The 21,099-nt window shown below is 40.9% G+C and overlaps 1 protein-coding gene across 3 annotated transcripts in view; it reads right to left on the bottom strand.

The window, feature by feature from the left end:
* BMP2K (BMP2 inducible kinase) overlaps positions 1-21,099 on the bottom strand; it is a 78,964-nt gene that overhangs the window by 24,833 nt on the left and 33,032 nt on the right. For all 3 annotated transcript variants that reach the window (XM_070756929.1, XM_070756927.1, XM_070756930.1), the window contains 7 exons: positions 18,424-18,545; positions 16,534-16,615; positions 15,767-15,899; positions 11,252-11,355; positions 7,286-7,365; positions 2,522-2,679; positions 808-974 (listed from right to left, as the gene is read on the bottom strand). In XM_070756929.1, the coding sequence (XP_070613030.1) occupies positions 808-974; positions 2,522-2,679; positions 7,286-7,365; positions 11,252-11,355; positions 15,767-15,899; positions 16,534-16,615; positions 18,424-18,545 (846 nt within the window). The remainder of the gene's footprint in view (positions 1-807; positions 975-2,521; positions 2,680-7,285; positions 7,366-11,251; positions 11,356-15,766; positions 15,900-16,533; positions 16,616-18,423; positions 18,546-21,099) is intronic.

Below are 21,099 nucleotides of genomic sequence, written 5' to 3'. Positions count from 1 at the left end.
ACATTGTTTAGTCGACGGGACCCGGAGAAGGCCTACTCTGTGGGACCTAACCGGTCGCTGGGATTTGTGCGGCAGAAGGCGGTCCCGGAGATATTCTGGTCCGATGCCATGAAGGGCTTTATAGGTCATAACCAACACTTTGAATTGTTAACGGAAACTGATCTGCAACCAATGCAGACTGCGGAGTGTTGGTGAAACATGGGCATACTTGGGAAAGCCCATGATTGCTCTCGCAGCTGCATTCTGCACGACCTGAAGTTTCCGAACACTTGCCCTACCCTAGCTTAATTTTTACCCATGCACCCAGAAGTTGGGTCTTAACTAGGGCTTATTTTGGGGTAGGGCTTATACTGGGTGCATGGGTAAAAATCAAGCCATGACTTACTTTCAGGGTACGTCATATTTTCAGGGAAACACAGTAGTTGGCAGGGGGAGTAGAGGGCTGTTCCAACTCTGCGTCCCACATTCTCTATGCTCCGTACCCAGGGCTGGGCTGCTGACCGGACGGGCGGGGTGGGGAACGCAGTGAGGTAGCAAAAACGGAGCTCCACCCCACAGCACCCAATTTGAACTGAAAGGTGTTGAAAGAAAATGGAGGGCGTCCTGCATAAGCCACGCAAACAGTGTGGTAGTAAAAATTTGGGTAGCCTTTCACTGTCCCTACCCCACGTAAAAATGCTAGAAATAGCAAACAGGCACAACAAGCATTCTGTGAAACAGACAAGTTGCAAAATTTAAGTTTTCAAAGGAAGTAGAAGAGGCAAAATTAAGGCAGGATTGCACATCACAGCTCAACCACAACGTTACCTGCTGCATGTATGAATCGTGGAGCAATTGTTGTTGCTGTTGCTGATGTAAATGGTGCAACTGCTGAAGCCTCCAGTCACCTTGCTGTAGTTGTTGCAATACTCTGTTTTGCTGTGGAGTTCCCGGCGATAATACGCTCTCGTGACCATTTCCAACCTTTGAGGCGCCTGGAACATTTTAAAATGCACATTAATGAATTTATTTAACATGTGTTTTCCAGATGACTCCAACAGCCCATCCCCAAGTTTCATAATACAGTGTTCCCTCGATTTTTGCGGGTTCGAACTTCGGGAAAAGTCTATACCACGGTTTTTCAAAAATATTAATTAAAAAACACTTTGCGGTTTTTTTCCCTTATACCACAGCTTTTCCTGCCCAATGACGTCATATGTCATCACCAAACTTTCATCCACTTTTAATAAATATTTTTTTTTAATAAACTTTAATAAAGAAACATGGTGAGTAATAATCTAAATGGTTGCTAAGGGAATGGGAAATTGCAATTTAGGGGTTTAAAGTGTTAAGGGAAGGCTTGTGATACTGTTCATAGCCAAAAATAGTGTATTTACTTCCGCATCTCTACTTCGCGGAAATTCAACTTTCGCAGGCGGTCTCAGAACGCATCCCCCGCGAAAATCGAGGGAACACTGTACTCTTAGCATAGGAATAACAAATTGTTCCTGGTGCACTTTTCTGCAAAATGTTTTACTTGCTCTGCCTTGTTTATTTCCCCTTCAGCTTGACAAACACTAACCAATTATTTATATTTTGGGGTGCAGGTACAATTTTCAACTATCCTATCCCAGTAAATTTTACATCTTAATACAGAATATTGAATATTTCCTGTAAATGTTTTGCTGTTGTGAGCTGCCCCGAGTCTTAGGAGAGGGGCAGCATACAAATCTAATTAATAATAATAATAATAATAATAATAATAATAATAATAATAATAATAATAATAAATGTAACCCTGTCGTTGCTCACTAAGAACTCCACAATATTATTTGAAATGTAACATTGTCTCCTGAAAAATTAAAAAAGACTACAGTGTTCCCTCGATTTTCGCGGTTTCGAACTTCGCGAAAAGTCTATACCCCTGTTTTTCAAAAATATTAATTAAAAACTATTTTGCAGGTTTTTCCCTATACCACGTTTTTTCCCACCCGATGATGTCATATGTCATTGCCAAACTTTTGTCTGCCTTTAATAATTTTTTTTAAAATAAACTTTAATAAATAAACATGGTGAGTAATAATCTGAATGGTTGCTAAGGGAATGGAAAATTGCAATTTAGGGGCTTAAAGTGTTAAGGGAAGGCTTGTGATACTGTTCATAGCCAAAAATAGTGTATTTACTTCCGCATCTCTACTTCGCGGAAATTCGATTTTCACGGGCAGTCTCGGAACGCATCTCCCGCGAAAAGTGAGGGAACACTGTACATTTATTTTGGGATGACTGAACTGTTTGCTACAAAAACATTTTTAACTAGATGCATTGCTTTTTAAAACAATAACATGTTTTCACAACTCTGTGGTTGCAATTCCCCTCCATACTGTGCTAAAATCCATTTAAGCACGGGGAAAACCCACAATTGCTTGATTCTTACACATGTATAACTGCTGGTGCCTTCTGATTCCGGAATAAAGTAACAGTGATTTCTACTCATTACCAAAATAAGCTCCTTGCAGCTCACTACTTTAGTTTCAGAAATTACCTTTGTGTTCATTGTTAAAATCACCAGGAACTGGCACTTTTACTGGCGTGGCTGAGCTCTGAATTGTAAGTACACTAGAAGTGGCAGTGCTTGTATTGGCCTTTGGTCTCTGACGTGGTGCTATTGAGGTTTCTGTTGGTCCAATGGCATCTGTTATTCTGACAAAAGAAATTAAGAAGGAACTTTGTTATAATCTTTTTTTAGCCAATGTACAGAATCCCAGCGACCAGTTAGGTTCCACAGAGTGGGCCTTCTCCGGGTCCCGTCAACTATACAATATCGGTTGGCGGGCCCAGGGAAAGAGCCTTCTCTGTGGTGGCCCCAGCCCTCTGGAACCAACTCCCCCCAGAGATTAGAATAGCCCCCACCCTCCTTGCCTTTCACAAGCTCCTCAAAACCCACCTCTGCCATCAGGCATGGGGGAACTAAGATAATCTTTCCCCCTAGGCTTCTACAATTTATGCATGGTATGTTTATATGTATGATTGGTTTTATAACAAGGGTTTTTAGCTGTTTTAGTATTGGATTTTTACATTCTAGCCTCTTCTTAAGAACCATTTTCTACTTAAGAACCTGAGCCTGGAAAAATTTCCCAGGAAATTTGAGAGCGGCATGAAGGCCCGGCCAGTTCCTGCCATTCCCCCTTTAATCCCGGCCATCTCGGGCTTTTCTGGGCTGCCAAAGGAGCCTTTCGGTGGCGCTTAAGGAGGCTTTGGCAGTCCAGAGCGAACAAAGCATTTTCCTTTCTCTAGGCACTTGGAGAGGGAATAAATCTCTGCCAATGCCCAGAGAAAAGACGCTCTGGGGAGTGACTGTCCTCCTCCTCTTCTTCTTCCTCCTCCTCTCACCCAAATTCCGAGCTTTTATTTCTTTCCTAATGGGTTTGCACGTATTATTTGCTTTTGCATTGATTCCTATGGGAAAAATGGCTTCTACTTACAAACTTTTCTACTTAAGAACCTGGTCACGAAACGAATTAAGTTTTATTCTTCACAATTATCACAAGAGGGCGCCTGTGTAACATTTCGTCTGAAAGAAACATGACTTGAAATCCTGATTGTGCCACTCACTTTACCTTCAAATGTGTGTGAAAATTGAGTTTTAAAAAATAAAAAATAAACCACTGCGGTTAAAAATAAAAGCAAACTTGGATTACAGTGGTACCTCGTGATACGAACCCCTCGTGATACGAACACTTCAAGATAGGAACCTGGGGTTCAAATTTTTTTTGCCTCTTCTTACGAACTTTTTTCGCCTTACGAACCACCAAAATGGCGCTCAGCTGGGCGCCGCCACCCAGCTGCCACCTTCTGAAACAGCCGGGGGGCTTCTCGGCGTTCTCCTGAACGCCGAACCCAGAAGTTTGGGTTCAGGTTCGGGTTCCGGAGGCCGCCGAGAAGCGCCCGGCTGTTTCACAAGGTTACAGCCAGGCGTCGTCGCTCGGCGGAGTGCCATTTTTGCGATCGACTGCGGCGTTCTGGAGGCTGGAAAGGAGGTGGGGAGTCCCAATAGGGAATTCCATGGGCGGAGCTTTGACATCACAAAGCCTCCAGAACGCTGCCGCCGATCGCAAAAAACGGTGCTCCGCCGAGTGGCGCCACCCGGCTGTAGCCTTCTGAAACAGCCGGGCGCTTCTCGGGTTCGGGTTCGGGAGAACGTGAGAAGCCCCTCGGCTGTTTTAAAAGGTGACAGCCGGGCGGCGCTCGGCTGAGCGCCATTTTGCGATATTTTTTTTTGCACGAATTAATCGCTTTTACATTGTTTCCCATGGGAAACAATGTTTCATCTTACGAACTTTTCGCCTTACGAACTTACTTCCGGAACCAATTCAGTTCGTAAGGCGAGGTACTAATAATGGAAACCACTCAAGAGCAAATATTTGATCGAATAAATATACTGGATTATTATCTTGAAATGGACAACCCTTGTCTCAAGTACTTTTTCTCTTACATATATGCCAGAGAACAAGAGTGAAAGGCAGAGGAAAAAATGGCAGCTTCAAGATGCCTGGAGCAATACTGTACTGGTAGATGAGGTGAGAACATGTCTGGACACAGGGATGCCCTTAAGTACAAGCCTGCTACTCAGCGACTTTTGGCAGCCCAAAGTTCATCGAATTTGGTAATGTTATCTTGAAAGTTCTAAAACCAGATCTCCCCAAAAAGCGATAGAGTTCCTTGCGGTTTTAGCTCCCTCGTTTGTAGATTTCATATCTTCCCCCTCCTGCCAGGTTAAACACCCCCCCCCAAAAAAAAAAGGTATTGGGGACTTAGATTCAAGGAACTGTCGATGTGTCTTTGTGAAAGAGGTGAATTCCTTAATTTAAAGGAGGTTGATTCACTCTTAAGAGATCTGCTGTAAATCCATTAATGTTGGACATGCTGATGGATATAAATATTTCATCCTATTTCCAACTTTCACATTGAAGAGAAAGTGGTACAGCAACTTATTTGACCACTGCAGTGAGATTACTACATGCTCTAAAGTGGAAAGATTCAACACCACCCACAATGGAGGAATGATTGTAAAGAGGATGGAAGTTGCAGAAAAGGCGAAGTTGACTTCCTGGACCCCGGGGGGGGGGGGTGCAGGAAACCAGTATCTACATTAATGGTTGTCTGAAAATCCCCTTTGTAGATTTTTTTGTACGGCACAGAAAAAAATTGCAAATGATTTGTGCTTTTGACGATTAGGGAAAAAATAGATTAAAAAGTGAGCTTTTCTTCTTTTTGTAACCACAAAGTAAGGGATAGCTTTGTAATCGTATCTATATTTGCTGGAAAGAAAATTGGAAGCTTCGTGAGAACAAAACCCACTACCTTCTAGCACTGATGGGGTTACCTTACCATAGCGAGATATGTATATGTATGTGTGTATATCTGTATGTATGTATGTGTGTATGTATGCATGTTTGTATGTATGTCTTCAGAGAGGGGTGGCATACAAATCTAATAAATTATTATCATCATCGTTATTATTATAATTATTATCATTATTTTTTATTATTATTATTATTATTATTATTATTATTATTATTATTATTATTATTATTATTATTATTATTATTATTATTATTCGTGGCCAGTTTTTAAGTGCCTAATACACCTTAGCTAATTTATACGACAAATGTGGCAACCTTGTTTATTCCTTTCCCTAATAGTATCAAATTGAATGTAGACCTCACAGCTTATGGTTTGTAATTTTAGTAGTATTGACAATGCACAATTGATAGGCTGGATTTTATCATGGATTTTAACTGTTATTTATCATTTTGCCCTACAACGTTTGATTGTGTATTCACTTATCTGTTTTGGTCTATGACTGTAATAAATTTAATTATAACTTATACCACTGAGGAGGTTACCTAGTTTAGTGATGAAAAGTCTGCATTAAGACAGCAATAGTGGAAGGATTATATCTGGAGAAACCAGCTTGGATTCAACCAGTGAAGGAGTGCAAAAATTTTTACTACCACTGTGGGCATGGCTTATTTTGTGGGTGTGACTTGCCGGCCATGTGACCAGGCAGGAGTGGCTTGATGATCATGTGACCAGGGTGGCTTCAAGGTTATGTGACTGGCTTATAGGTGGCCAACTTGATGTCACTCATGTCAAGGGTTTGGGTTAGGGTGCCTAGCCTCTCCTCGCCTCAAAGAGATTCCCTATCTATTTACTATTACTGAACATCCAAAATATACTCTTTAATTCTATGTATATATGCCAGCGTTGGTTATGACCTATAAAGCCCTTCATGGCATCGGACCAGAATATCTCCGGGACCGTCTTCTGCCGCACGAATCCCAGCGACCAGTTAGGTCCCACAGAGTTGGCCTTCTCCAGGTCCCGTTCACTAAACAATGTTGTTTGGCGGGACCCAGGGGAAGAGCCTTCTCTGTGGTGGTCCCGAACCTTTGAAACCAACTCCCTCCAGAGATCAGAGTTGCCCCCACCCTCCTTGCCTTTCGTAAGCTCCTTAAAACCCACCTCTGTCGTCAGGCATGGGGGAACTGAGACTTTCCCTTCCCCCTAGGCTTACAAAATTTATGCATGGTATGTCTGTATGTATGATTGGTTTCTTAAACTGGGGTGTTTTTTTTACATTACTGTTAGCATTAGATTTGTTTATATTATCTTTTTGCTGTTGTTAGCCACCCCGAGTCTACGGAGAGGGGCGGCATACAAATCTAATAAATGAATGAATGAATGAATGAATGAATGAATGAATGAATAAATAAATAAATAAATAAGTGTACATACTGTACATACAGGCACACAAAAATATACTGGCAGGCCCAAAGCCTCTAACTTCACATATACATTATCTACTATATAAATGGTAAGTGTATGTACACACAAACACAGGCACACACAGCTCTTCTAAAATTATACACATTCAACCTCATTTACTGTAATAGGAAAAACATACCCAGAGCCCAGAAGGGGGAAAAAAACCAAAATTTAAAATTTTTCTACCGGTTCTGCGTACCCGACCATACCGTAGGAGCCCATCACTGGATGCAATCCAAGCAAGACCGAGTGGCTATTCATTCAGCAGCTGGCTGACCATAGTATTGTACCAATTCTGATGCTCAATACAACTATGTTCTACATGGAGCTAGGAGCTTTCCTGGACTCACAGCAATGCCAGGGGAAATTGTGTTCAGGAGGGAGCATTTGCGACCACAGGATAAATCTTTGCGTAAAGAAATTTAATACTATGCCCAAAAAAAGTGCACTGAATTATTAATAAAATTATTGCACTCACCTAGCTTTTATTTGGCTTTTCTTAGCAGCAGCCTCACTAGCTGTCAAGGGCTCAGGAAGAGTTGAAGGGAGAGGAGAATTCTTGAGGAAATAAGAGAGTGTATGTTATTATTATTATTATTATTATTGGAAATAAAGGCAGTAATAGAAAAAAATTGTCTCATACCAACTTGAACATAATCGCATTATATACCAACAATAAACAAAGAAACCCATATAATATGGCGAATGATTTAGCTTTACTAGATAACTGGTCAAAGCAATGGAAACTGCAGTTTAATGTTTCCAAATGTAAAATAATGCACTTGGGGAAAAGGAATCCTCAATCTGAGTATTGCATTGGCAGTTCTGTATTAGCAAAAACTTCAGAAGAGAATAATTTAGGGGTAGTGATTTCTGACAGTCTCAAAATGGGTGAGTAGTGTGGTCAGGCAGTAGGAAAAGCAAGTAGGATGCTTGGCTGCATAGCTAGAGGTATAACAAGCAGGAAGAGAGAGATTGTGATCCCGCTATATAGAGTGCTGGTGACACCACATTTGGAATACAGTGATCCACCGATCATTGCGAGGGTTCCGTTCCAGGACCCCTAGCAATGATCGGGTTTTCGCGAAGTAGCGCTGCGGAAGTAAAAACACCATCTGCGCATGCGCAGATGGTGTTTTTACTTCCGCAGCGCTAGCGAGGAGCCGAAGATTGGGGTTCCTGGGAAGGGGACTCAGCTGGGAAGCGGCGCGGCTGTTTTAAAATGTCGCCGCCGGCATGGGGGGCTTGCCAGCACCCCCCGGACCCCCAACTCGGGTTTGGGGGGCTGCTAGGAAGCGCCCCATGCCGGCGGCGATATTTTTAAACAGCCGCGCGGCTTCCCAATGAGTCCCGAAGACAAACGCGGAAGTTCGCCTTTGACGTTTGTCTTCGGGACTCAGTTGGGAAACCGCGCGGCTGTTTTAAAACGTCGCCGCCGGCATGGGGGGCTTCCTAGCAGCCCCCCAAACCCGGGTTGGGGGTCCGGGGGGTGCTGGCAAGCCCCCCATGCCGGCGGCGACGTTTTAAAACAGCCGCGCGGTTTCCCAACTGAGTCCCGAAAACAAACGTGAAAGGCGAACTTCTGCGTTTGTCTTCGGGACTCATTGGGAAACCGCGCGGCTGTTTTAAAACGTCGCCGCCGGCATGGGGGGCTTGCCAGCACCCCCCGGGCCCCCAACCCGGGTTTGGGGGGCTGCTAGGAAGCCCCCCATGCCGGCGGCGACGTTTTAAAACAGCCGCGCGGTTTCCCAACTGAGTCCCGAAGACAAACGTCAAAGGCGAACTTCCGCGTTTGTCTTCGGGACTCATTGGGAAGCCGCGCGGCTGTTTTAAAACGTCGTCGCCGGCATGGGGGGCTTGCTAGCACCCCCCCCGAACCCATGTGGCCAGGCGAGCAGCGAGAGAACGGCAGGTGGCCGGGCGAAGGGCGGGCGAGTGGCGAAGGGCGGGCGAGCGGGTGCTGGGGGGGGCTTCTCGCCCTCCCGCCAGCAAGAGGGGGAGCGAACGGCGTGGGCGGGCGAAGGGCGGGCAAGCGGCAGCGAGGAGTTTGCGTGGGCGGTGGGGAAACTCCTCGCTGATGCCCGCCGCTCGCCCTCCCGCCAGCAAGAGGGGGAAGACCCAGGGAAGCCGCCCAGCAGCTGATCTGCCCGGCGCCATCTACGCATGCGTGGCCATAAAAAAAGGGCACGCATGCGCAGATGGTGTTTTGACTTCCGGGTTGAAAAATCGCGATTTAGCCCGTTCGCAATGATCGGGATCGCGATACCCGGGGGATCACTGTACTGTGTTCAGTTCTGGAGACCTCACCTACAAAAATATATGGGTTAAATTGAACGGGTCCAAAGACGGGCTACAAAAATGATGGAAGGTCTTAAGCATAAAATTTCTCAGGAAAGACTTCATGAACTCAATCTGTACAGTCTGGAGGACAGAAGGGAAAGGGGGGACATGATTGAAACATTTAAATATATTAAAGGGTTAAATAAGGTCCAGAAGGGAAGTGTTTTTAATAGGAAAGTGAACACAAGAACAAGGGGACACAATCTGAGGTTAGTTGGGGGAAAGATCAAAAGCAACATGAGAAAATATTATTTTACTGAAAGAGTAGTAGATCCTTGGAACAAACTTCCAGCTGACGTGGTAGATAAATCCACAGTAACTGAATTTAAACATGCCTGGGATAAACATATATCCATCCTAAGATAGAATACAGAAAATAGTATAAGGGCAGACTAGATGGACCATGAGGTCTTTTTCTGCCGTCAGACTTCTATGTTTCTATGAGATTGAGATTATGGATAAGAGGATGAATTCGAACAATGAACTGGTGGGACAAAGGGACAAGGTAAGAGGATATGTGGTCAGTAGAATTCGAGACCAAGCTATAAAGAATAAATTGGAATCACTTTATAATATGTTAATAGATATATTGCTCTTGAGTTAAAATGGTATATACAAAATATGCCCCCATTTTGGTGGAGGGGTACAGATGTTGTCGGGTGGTGGGCACTAAGAACACTGGGCATACTGTTATATGTTGTGTGTATGTTTTATTGTTAAAAATCAATAAAAATATTTTTTAAGAAAACAGTGGAAAGAAGATGGTGAAAGCCACCTGAGAGCAACAAGGCTTGCAGAGTGCAGGGCAATAGAGGTGGCTTTATAATGGTGGCTTTATTGTTTAGTAACAGAAATACTAATTCTGTTCTAATACTGGTAATTCAAAGACCAGTATGGCAGTACTGGACTCTGAATTACAACAGTTATTCTGCGTTTTTAACTTTGTTTTTATTGTTAAGGAATAAGGCCAGGTGTAATTGCTCTTAGCTTGGTCAATTATTTAAAGACACAAGCTTAGCTTGGAAATGAGGCCAGGAAATAAGATGTCAAGTGCATTAAAAATGCATATCATATTTGTTATGATCAATACAAGCATACATTATCTTACTTAGTAACTTTTAAAAATAAACTCTTCCCTTGTCAATACTACATTTGTTAAAAGATATGGGGTTTTTCAACATAAGAGGATGAATTAATATATATATTAATTTTCAAATTCAGCAAAAAAAATATGTGACATATATATATGTGTGTGTGTGTCACTTTTTTTTTTTTGCTGAATTTGAAAATTAAGGGAGACTAGGATAGATCTATTTCGGCCTTATTTTGGACTCATCAGCTAGCCATACCCACTGGGACTTGAACCTGCAACCTTTGCCTTGTAAGGCAGAGAATTATCCTCTGGGCTACAGTATCCAATCCCTTCAGCTTTGCACCAGGGATATATACAGTCGTATCTCTACCTAAGAACGCCTCTACTTAAGAACTTTTCTAGATAAGAACCCGGTGTTCAAGATTCTTTTGCCTCTTCTCAAGAACCATTTTCCACTTACAAACCCGAGCCTCCGAAACTGTAACCGGAAAAGGCAGGGAGAAGCCTCTGTGGGGCCTCTCTAGGAATCTTCTGGGAGGAAGCAGGGCCGATAAAGGCGGGGAGAATCCTCCGTGGGGCCTCTCTAGGAATCTCATGGGAGGAAACAGGGCTGGAAAAGGCAGGGGGAAGCCTCTGTGGGGCCTGTCTAGGAATCTCATGGGAGGAAACAGAGCCGGAAAAGACAGGGAGAATCCTCCATAGGGCCTCTCTAGGAATCTCCTGGGAGGAAACAGGGCCTCCACCCTCCTTGTGGCCTCTCTAGGAATCTCCTGGGAGGAGACAGGGCCTCCACCCCCAATCAGACGCATTATTTGCTTTTACATTGATTCCTATGGGAAAAATTGCTTCTTCTTACAAACTTTTCTACTTAAGAACCTGGTCACGGAACGAATTAAGTTCGTAAGTAGAGGTACCGCTGTATATTTTAAAGTAAACCTGATTACCACTCCTATTTATTATTCTGAACTAGAGGTACTGTGTCAAAACAGGCACAAACACACATATACTTACATTCATGTTTAAAATTGGACAATCTTTTTTGGCAAGTTTGAAGGCAAAATAAGATACTTGAAAGATATCAGGTCTTCGCTCTTTATCTGGTTCGAGCATGTATCCTGTTGAGTACAGCAAATTAAATTATTAACATAAAAGAAGTCATTAGGATAAGCAAGTTTCTTAAGGCTAAATAAATTGATTTTATAGTTACCTCTGCGTTCTAATTACATTATTTCCTACAGATTAAGTACCATAGCCAGGTTTGAGTGTTCAGAGAATAGAGTGACTGGACTGATTCCTCTTAATTGTCATTATATTATTTTATGTAATATTCTTACATCTATCCATAAGTCACTGTGGACTTTGTACCGGTTTTATCTAGTAACAAAGCTACAGGGTTTTTTTCCTTTTTAAATTAGATTTGGCTAATTTCACGCGTTCATAACTTAATTATCCTAAACTGCTTCAAAAATTTACCTTAATCACCATTTGACACCACTATAAATTATATTTCAGGCCTAATTTATGGTACCAATTTTAACTTTCCATACCCTTAAACTACCAAGGCTAGGTATTCCTGAATGCTGTACCTCCTTGACAGGGAGGAGGAAAGTGGGGCAGACAGCTCAGAAGGAGATCAATTATCTAGCTCCTCCTTGGATTCAGAACAAGAGTTAATGATACAGCCACGCATGCAGAGAGCGATGCATAGGCAACAACAACTGAGAGATTATTATCAAAGAAAATGAGGCCACCTGTGGTTGGGTGGGGCTGTGGTCATTAGTGAGGCTGCTATAAAGAGCAGCCTGTGCGTTTGGCCATTGTGGAGGATTATCTGATCGTTGTGTTTCGTGACTGCTTTACTGACTTTGACCTTTGTGTGCTGATTTTTCCCCGCTTTGAAACTAAAGCAGAGCAAAGTGTTTTTCACTTTGTGAAAGAAGAAGGACTGTGAATTGTCTCACAGCTGCAAGCTAAGTATCACAGAACTGATAAGGGACTTGTACAAATTACCAGTTTGTTTGGAGATGAGTGCTCTTTGCTATACCAAAAGAGGGCTTGCTTTAAGTGAATTTTCATTATAAAGAACACTGTTTTGACTTTTCAAACGTGTGTGTGTCTGAAATTGTATCTGTGCATTTTTGGGAGGATTCTACCAGAGAGCTCGACAGAACACTCCTATTGTATCATTCTCATCCAAATAAAACACCATATCAATTCTACCTGGAATATCATCACAATGTATATTTGATGACTGCATGATAATGAAGCAATTTTCTCTGAGATTCTTTACTTCTTAACTCTATTATTTTTTAGATTCTGAAAAGTCTCATCTGTACTATGCCAGTATTAAGCTACAGACAAGCATAAACACTCTAGTAGGTTAATGTTTTTTTAAATTTCAAAGCAACATGAGCCTACACAAAAATGAAACATCACTTCTCATTTATCTGTATTTTTATATATATATATATATATATATATATATATATATATATATATATATATATATATATATATATATGTTTTCGTAGATTTTCACGGGTACAGGTATGACGGTCTTGGTATATTCGGGTTTCTTCCCGTGTAGGATTTGGAAATTTCTGGCGACGTTTCGATGAGGTCTCACTCATCATCTTCAGGCTGGTGTTTCTGTCCTTTTTCTCAGGCGAAGACTGCGAGACCTGAGCTGCATTCCTTCTATAAATACTGGTGGCTGGGTGTGGTTTGATGGCTCAGTAATTGCCTGCTGTGTAGAAACTTCCTGGTGAGTCAGAGGGGTAACAATAGGGGTCGTTGATGTAGCTGAGGTATGCTGGTTAGTTAATGGTTGTAGATTAGGCGTGATGTCCTGTGTAGTTAGAACTTGTAGGCTGCTTGATTGCTTTACAATGTGTGTCCTGAGTCTGGTTTCTGTGGCTGGGATATGTTTGAGGGCTGGTTTCCAGATGTCTGGTAAGCGAGAGGTATCATCCCGCTTGTTCATATTTTGGGGATGTTTTTCTATCTCGATCGCTTCCATGATTATTCTTTTGCTGTAGTGTTCTGTTTTGGAAATTAATTTGGTACTGTCAAAATCAATTTCATGTCCTGTGGTTTTGAAGTGTTGGAAAAGGGAGGAGGTTTTTTCTTTTTTCTTTAATGCATTCTTATGTTCTGCAACACGTGCATTAACTCTCCTGTTTGTTTGTCCAATGTATGTGGCTGGGCAGATTTTACATGGTATTTGATAAACTCCCTGGTTTTCAATATCCAACTTGAAAACCAGGGAGTTTATCAAATACCATGTAAAATCTGCCCAGCCACATACATTGGACAAACAAACAGGAGAGTTAATGCACGTGTTGCAGAACATAAGAATGCATTAAAGAAAAAAGAAAAAACCTCCTCCCTTTTCCAACACTTCAAAACCACAGGACATGAAATTGATTTTGACAGTACCAAATTAATTTCCAAAACAGAACACTACAGCAAAAGAATAATCATGGAAGCGATCGAGATAGAAAAACATCCCCAAAATATGAACAAGCGGGATGATACCTCTCGCTTACCAGACATCTGGAAACCAGCCCTCAAACATATCCCAGCCACAGAAACCAGACTCAGGACACACATTGTAAAGCAATCAAGCAGCCTACAAGTTCTAACTACACAGGACATCACGCCTAATCTACAACCATTAACTAACCAGCATACCTCAGCTACATCAACGACCCCTATTGTTACCCCTCTGACTCACCAGGAAGTTTCTACACAGCAGGCAATTACTGAGCCATCAAACCACACCCAGCCACCAGTATTTATAGAAGGAATGCAGCTCAGGTCTCGCAGTCTTCGCCTGAGAAAAAGGACAGAAACACCAGCCTGAAGATGATGAGTGAGACCTCATCGAAACGTCGCCAGAAATTTCCAAATCCTACACGGGAAGAAACCCGAATATACCAAGACCGTCATATATATATATATATATATATATATATATATATATATATATATATATATATATATATATATATATATATTTATTAATGGCCCTTTTAAAGAAGAAAACTGGCTTTATAGGGACCTGAGAACTTGCTAAACTTATTTTATTGGTGACGATCAATCACACATAAAGGATCACATTAATTTAGCCGTTGTTCAGAATAAGCAATGCTGTCATAAAATGTCAAAATAAATTTAGAGAGCCAAAAGAACACTGCTATTCCAACGTAGCTAAAATTACAAATCTGAAAAAAAATATCTATTTATATTTGCAATAATAACTATTCCTAGAAAGGGAGGGAGGAAGAGAAAATAAGGTATCAACAGGAATCAGAAGTCTGACTATACACAAATAGTTATTGAAATCTAAGTAGAATAATTTAGGACTACCCATAACAGATTTCTAGATGTAGAAATTCATCCAATTAAAGAACCAAGCCTTTGGACACATTACAGTGGCACCTCATCTTACGAACACCTCTTCTAACGAACTTTTGAAGATACAAACCCGGTGTTTAAGATTTTTTTTGCCTCTTCTTCCGAACTATTTTCACCTTACGAACCCAAGCCGCTGCTGCTGGGATGAAGGGGTTTCTTTTTTTCCCCTTTTTTGAAGAAAGAAAAGGGAGGGGCGGCTTGGAGTGGGAAAGAGTTTGCAGAGAACAGCGTGCTTGCAGAGGCACTGAAAGGGTGTCTTTTGAAGAAAAAAAAGGGAGGGGCGGCTTGGAGGGGGAAAGACTTTGCATTAACAAAAGTAGGAGAACAGCGTGCTTGCAGAGGCACCGAAAGGGTGTCTTTTGAAGAAAGAAAAGGGAGGGGCGGCTTGGAGGGGGAAAGACTTTGCAGAGAACAGCGTGCTTGCAGAGGCACTGAAAGGGTGTCTTTTGAAGAAAAAAAAGGGAGGGGCGGCTTGGAGGGGGAAAGACTTTGCATTAACAAAAGTAGGAGAACAGCGTGCTTGCAGAGGCACCGAAAGGGTGTATTTTGAAGAAAGAAAAGGGAGGGGCGGCTTGGAGGGGGAAAGACTTTGCAGAGAACAGCGTGCTTGCAGAGGCACTGAAAGGGTGTCTTTTGAAGAAAAAAAAGGGAGGGGCGGCTTGGAGGGGGAAAGACTTTGCACTAACAAAAGTAGAACAGCGTGCTTGCAGAGGCACTGAAAGGGTGTCTTTTGAAGAAAAGGGAGGGGCGCCCCCCTTGCCTTTCTTCCTTCCCACTCACCCTTTAGCCTAGCCTTGCTTCTTCTACCCGCCCCCTTTAGCTGCTCCTCCCTGCCCTCTGTTCGCCTCCCTTCTAAAGTTTGGGATTTTCCTGAAGGTTTTGCAGGCATTGCAAATCCTTCAGGATTTGCAGGATTTGCTTTTACATTGATTCCTATGGGAAACATTGTTTCGTCTTAAAAACTTTTCACCTTACGAACCTCCTCCTGGAACCAATTAAGTTCGTATCATGAGGTACCACTGTATTTCTTTTTAAACATCGGGATATTAACATGTTATGCCAATATAATTTCCCCTAGATAGTTGGTAAAGTGTACCGACTACTTACTTATCAAACAATGCACACTATGAGAATAACGTGAATTGTCTGGGATGGTAAAGCTTCCATCACAAATGGCAACTTGACTCTCACCAAAGGGAAGTGTGAAAAAACAAAGTTTATACAGCAAGCAGCCAAGAGCCTGTTTGGGGAAAAAAGCACATCGTTATAGTAGTAACTAAACTATAAAAATACCAGACTCGACTTCAAAAGTTGCAATAAGTTTTGTTATCACAATTTCATAGATGTAATCAAACTGTTAAAACACGTTGTGTTACTTAGATCATTTAGGGTTAGGATTTAGCAGCAACTTTTCCTAAACTATAATTCTGTCAAATTTGCTCATTTTAAAAAATACTTTTCTTGATTTATTGTTGCCAGTGGCATTATGACCATTTATTCTGATGGTCATTTATTTCACCTCTACATCTTCAAAGTACACTTGCACTTTGTAAAAGTGCTATTGTGGTAAATAGTTGCCAAATGTAATGGATTAAATCCAATCAATTGTTTCTATACATTTAGTCATTAGAACAAAAAAAAAATCCAAAATAAATATGATTCCTTTAAAATTATATTTTACATTGAATTTGGTAGATTAAAAATGTTTCTATTTCATTTTTATAAGTTGTATAGATATGAGTTGGATTCAGACACTTATACATAGCAGACTGTGAAATTAAGGAAGATTACAATAAACTTGAGTCTGGAATACTCTAATATACTCATTTGGTGAGCATATTTCTTATTAATTCTTAGAAAACAGTTTATCTTACCCAGACATCTGCCTTGGTTGTAATTGTTTTCCCTCCATAAAGATTGATCATTTCAGGAGCTCTATATGACAATGTGGTATACCTTAAGGAAAATAATTTAGAATAAAAGTTAATCAAACACAAATATGACTACTGTAACCTGTTTTAAAGACCCAAACTATATAGCTGTTGCACTTTAAGGTGGGGTATTTTTAAGGTTGGGTATTATATATTTTTTTAAAAAAAATTATGGCACTCTTTGATATCACATTTTTCTCAGGGTGGTTGATAAAGAAATCAGACCTGGAATTGAACATGAAATGTCTTGATTACTAGATTTTTTTCCAAGTTGGGGATGAACATACAATAGCAAAGAGCAAAGACACTCGACATCAACAACAGAAGGAAAAAAGATACCAATGGTCAGCTGGGGCAGTAGGAGTGGCGGAAGAGGGGGGGTGTCAGAGAATGCAGAGTGGCCAAAGGGGCAGAGATGATAGCAGGGGTGAATTCAGCAAGTTCTGACAGGTTCTGGAGAACCGGTAGTGGAAATTTTGAATAGTTCAAAGAACTGATACCAGACATTTTGAGTAATTCGGAGAATCAGCAAATACCACCTCTGGCTAACATAGAAACATAGAAGACTGACGGCAGAAAAAGACCTCATGGTCCATCTAGTCTGCCCTTATACTATTTTCTGTATTTTATCTTAGGATGGATCTATGTTTATCCCAGGCATGTTTACATTCAGTTACTGGGGATTTATCTACCACGTCTGCTGGAAGTTTGTTCCAAGGATCTACTACTCTTTCAGTCAAATAATATTTTCCCATGTTGCTTTTGATCTTTCCCCCAACCAACTTCAGATTGTGTCCCCTTGTTCTTATGTTCACTTTCCTATTAAAAACACTTCCCTCCTGGACCATATTTAACCCTTTAACATATTTAAATGTTTCGATCATGTCTCCCCTTTCCCTTCTGTCCTCCTATACAGATTGAGTTCATGAAGTCTTTCCTGATACGTTTTATGCTTAAACCTCAGAGTGGGGTGGGAATGGAGATTTTGCAATATCCTTCCTCTGCCATGCCCAGCAAGCCATGTCCACCAAACCGGTAGGGGGAAATTTTGAATTTCACCCCTGGATGGCAGAGAGAGGCAGGTTGGGAGGGTGACAGGGAGGCTGAAGCGCATGGTGGAATTGTAAATGCAGACAGGTAGCTAAGCACCTGGATTTTGATCATGTGACTACCGGGAGAGAAGTGCTTCAGTGGTGCACCTCTGAAAAATATAAACTATTTGTTTAACACCACTGTAACTTCAAATGGCCATTGCATGAACGGTCATTAAACGAGGACTACCTATAACAATTTTCTAAATGTAGAAATTCCTCCAGTTAAAGAACCAAACCGTTGAATACATTATTTTTTAAAATGTTGTGATATTAAACAGGGAAGGGTTCATCTTACCTTCCTACCGGTATGCTATGTGTGCATTGTGAGGTTTTGTGTGCACGCGTCTCCGCGCATGCGCAGAGAGACGATTTTCCTTCTGCGAATGCTCAGAGAGCAAAGGATCGGCAAAAATCGCACATGCAAGCGTCCTGTTGCGCAATTTTGCTTCCGTGCATGCGTAGAGGGACAATTTTCTTTCTGCACATGCTCAGAGAGAAAAAAAAAATCACTGAAAATTAGAAAAAAGATGACGCCTCACAGGGACTGGCAAAGACGTCACCAGAGCTGTCACATGCATATTGCACAATCGGGGCACTACCAGAATACCGCACCAGACCGGACTGGTAGAAACCCACCCCTGATATTAAAGCAGTCGTTGAGATTTCCAAAAATTTTAAAGATGTATTTTGTTATTGTTAGGATGCAGGAAAAACTACTGTCTTAAGATGTGCAACTTACTTTTTAATTTCTTCTTCAACTCCGCTGACTCCATCTTTCTGAGGGTTAAGGAATTTATTAGTGGCACTGCCAAAGTCACAAAGCACATAGTTCCCACTGTCGTTCAATAAAAGATTTTCAACCTAAAAGAAAACAAAAAATCGATTTGCAACAAATACACATACACAGAATATAGTTCTAATAATTTTCAAGCACTTTTACTTAACTGTTTGAGTGAGAATGCAGAACTAAATGTTATTATTACATTAATTCTCCCAAGTAAAGATTTATACACTTTATTACAGGGTGGATAAAAATTGATGCTTTTTTTTAAAAAAACCAGCTATTTTATATATTTGGATTTTTTAAAATGTCAATTATTTAAATTATTTTTTAAAATTAAAAATATTTTTTTTATTTTTATCAAATTTATTTTAATAAAATGCTTTTGGAGAAAAAAATCTATCTAAACAAAGTTTTCTATTTAAGATACGTTAATAATTTAGTTTATTCAGCATGAAATGGAGCTTAAGTTATGTATATGAGGCTGTATATTCTGCAATATTTACATTTTTGGTAAACTCATTCAAGGAATCCAAGCTTGCAATCCGAGATAACATGCACTGCATTGATGCATTCACACAATTTCACAGTAACAGTGAGATAAATCATAAAACAAAGTTCAGGAATATTCCTTTATCCCACTGTTTTGCAAATTACGTACACTACAAACTGCATGATTGTTTGAAGTGAAATCCATCTGTACCACCAGGCTAAGCATGAGGAGGAAGGGCAAATAAAAAGGAAAGTGAAAGCTTATTATTATTATTATTATTATTATTATTATTATTATTATTATTATTATTATTATTATTATTATTATTACAATAATAATTTAAACTTTTGTTCCTAATATGTTTTTTGTGGTGCTGTTTTTGATAGATTGGACTGTTTTTTTCCCTTTGTTCCTTGTCACCTTCTTGCCACTTCCACCCTGCAATGGACCAATTGTTTCCTTGACTTTTTTCTTGTTTTTAATATGTTGGAAGAAGCTTTTTTGTTACTTTTGACTTTCAACGCAAGCCTTTGTTCATTGTGAGCCTTAGCTTTCCTCACTTCATCTTTACAGACTCGGGCTATTTGCTGGTATTCTGCCTTAGTTATTTCCCCCTTCTTCCCACTTTTTATACTTGTCCTTTTTGTCTTTCAATTTGTCAGAGTTTTTTACGCAGCCATGCTGGTTTCTTTTGTGACCTATTATTTTTCTTCTCCGTTGGTATTTCAGCTTACAGAAGACTAAATTGTGAGTTCAAGTTACAAGGAAACATTTTCACATATATAGCTCGGCATCTGATAGGGTTGGTGCTGAATGCAACTCGTGTGTGTGTGTGTGGAGAGAGGATACTTGATACTACCATAGTACATTAAAAAGAATGTACTAACAATAAAAGATCTTGAAATAGGCTGCCCCAGAAAGTGGTAAATTTCAGAGGGCGGATGGGGCACGATGCTAGATTAGATAAACTCTACAGGGCCGCAGTGGCTCAAAGGCTAAGACGCTGAGCTTGTCAATCAGAGGGTCAGCAGTGTAAAGAAATAGAAACATAGAAACATAGAAGACTGACGGCAGAAAAAGACCTCATGGTCCATCTAGTCTGCCCTTATACTATTTCCTGTGTTTTATCTTAGGATGGATATATGTTTATCCCAGGCATGTTTAAATTCAGTTACTGTGGATTTATCTACCACATCTGCTGGAAGTTTGTTCCAAGGATCTACTACTCTTTCAGTAAAATAATATTTTCTCACGTTGCTTTTGATCTTTCCCCCAACTAACTTCAGATTGTGTCCCCTTGTTCTTGTGTTCACTTTCCTATTAAAAACACTTCCCTCCTGGACCTTATTGAACCCTTTAACATATTTAAATGTTTCGATCATGTCCCCCCTTTCCCTTCTGTCCTCCAGACTATACAGATTGAGTTCATGAAGTCTTTCCTGATATGTTTTATGCTGAAGACCTTCCACCATTCCTGTAGCCCGTCTTTGGACCCGTTCAATTTTGTCAATCTCTTTTTGTAGGTGAGGTCTCCAGAACTGAACACAGTATTCCAAATGTGGTCTCACCAGCGCTCTATATAAGGGGATCACAATCTCCCTCTTCCTGCTTGTTATACCTCTAGCTATGCAGCCAAGCATCCTACTTGCTTTTCCTACTGCCCGACCACACTGCTCACCCATTTTGAGGCTGTCAAATGAGGAAAAGCAGACTGATAAGCAGCAGTATGAAAGAGGTGCAAAAATAGGATATTGATACATGATAGATTGGATAATGTATAATTATTATTTTTTATTATTATTATTATTATTATTATTATTATTATTATTATTAATTAGATTTGTATGCTTTGTATGCCGCCCCTCTCTGGAGACTCGGAGCGGATCACAACAATAAAACACAGCACAAATCCAATGATTAAAAACAGTTTAAAACCCTTAATATAAAAACAATCATACATCCCAGACAAACCATGCATAAAACGGAACGGCCCGGGGGAATCGATTTCCCCATGCCTGACGGCATAGGTGGGTTTTAAGGAGTTTGCGAAAGGCAAGGAAGGTAGAGGCAGTCCTGATCACCGGGGGGGGGGTTGATTCCAGAGGATCGGGGCCGCCACAGAGAAGGCTCTTCCCCTGGGT

Source organism: Erythrolamprus reginae, chromosome 7 (genome assembly GCF_031021105.1).
Source record: "Erythrolamprus reginae isolate rEryReg1 chromosome 7, rEryReg1.hap1, whole genome shotgun sequence".
NCBI lineage: Eukaryota > Metazoa > Chordata > Lepidosauria > Squamata > Dipsadidae > Erythrolamprus > Erythrolamprus reginae.
Note: the sequence above shows the minus strand (reverse complement) of the source record. Positions and strands in the feature narration are given on the sequence as shown.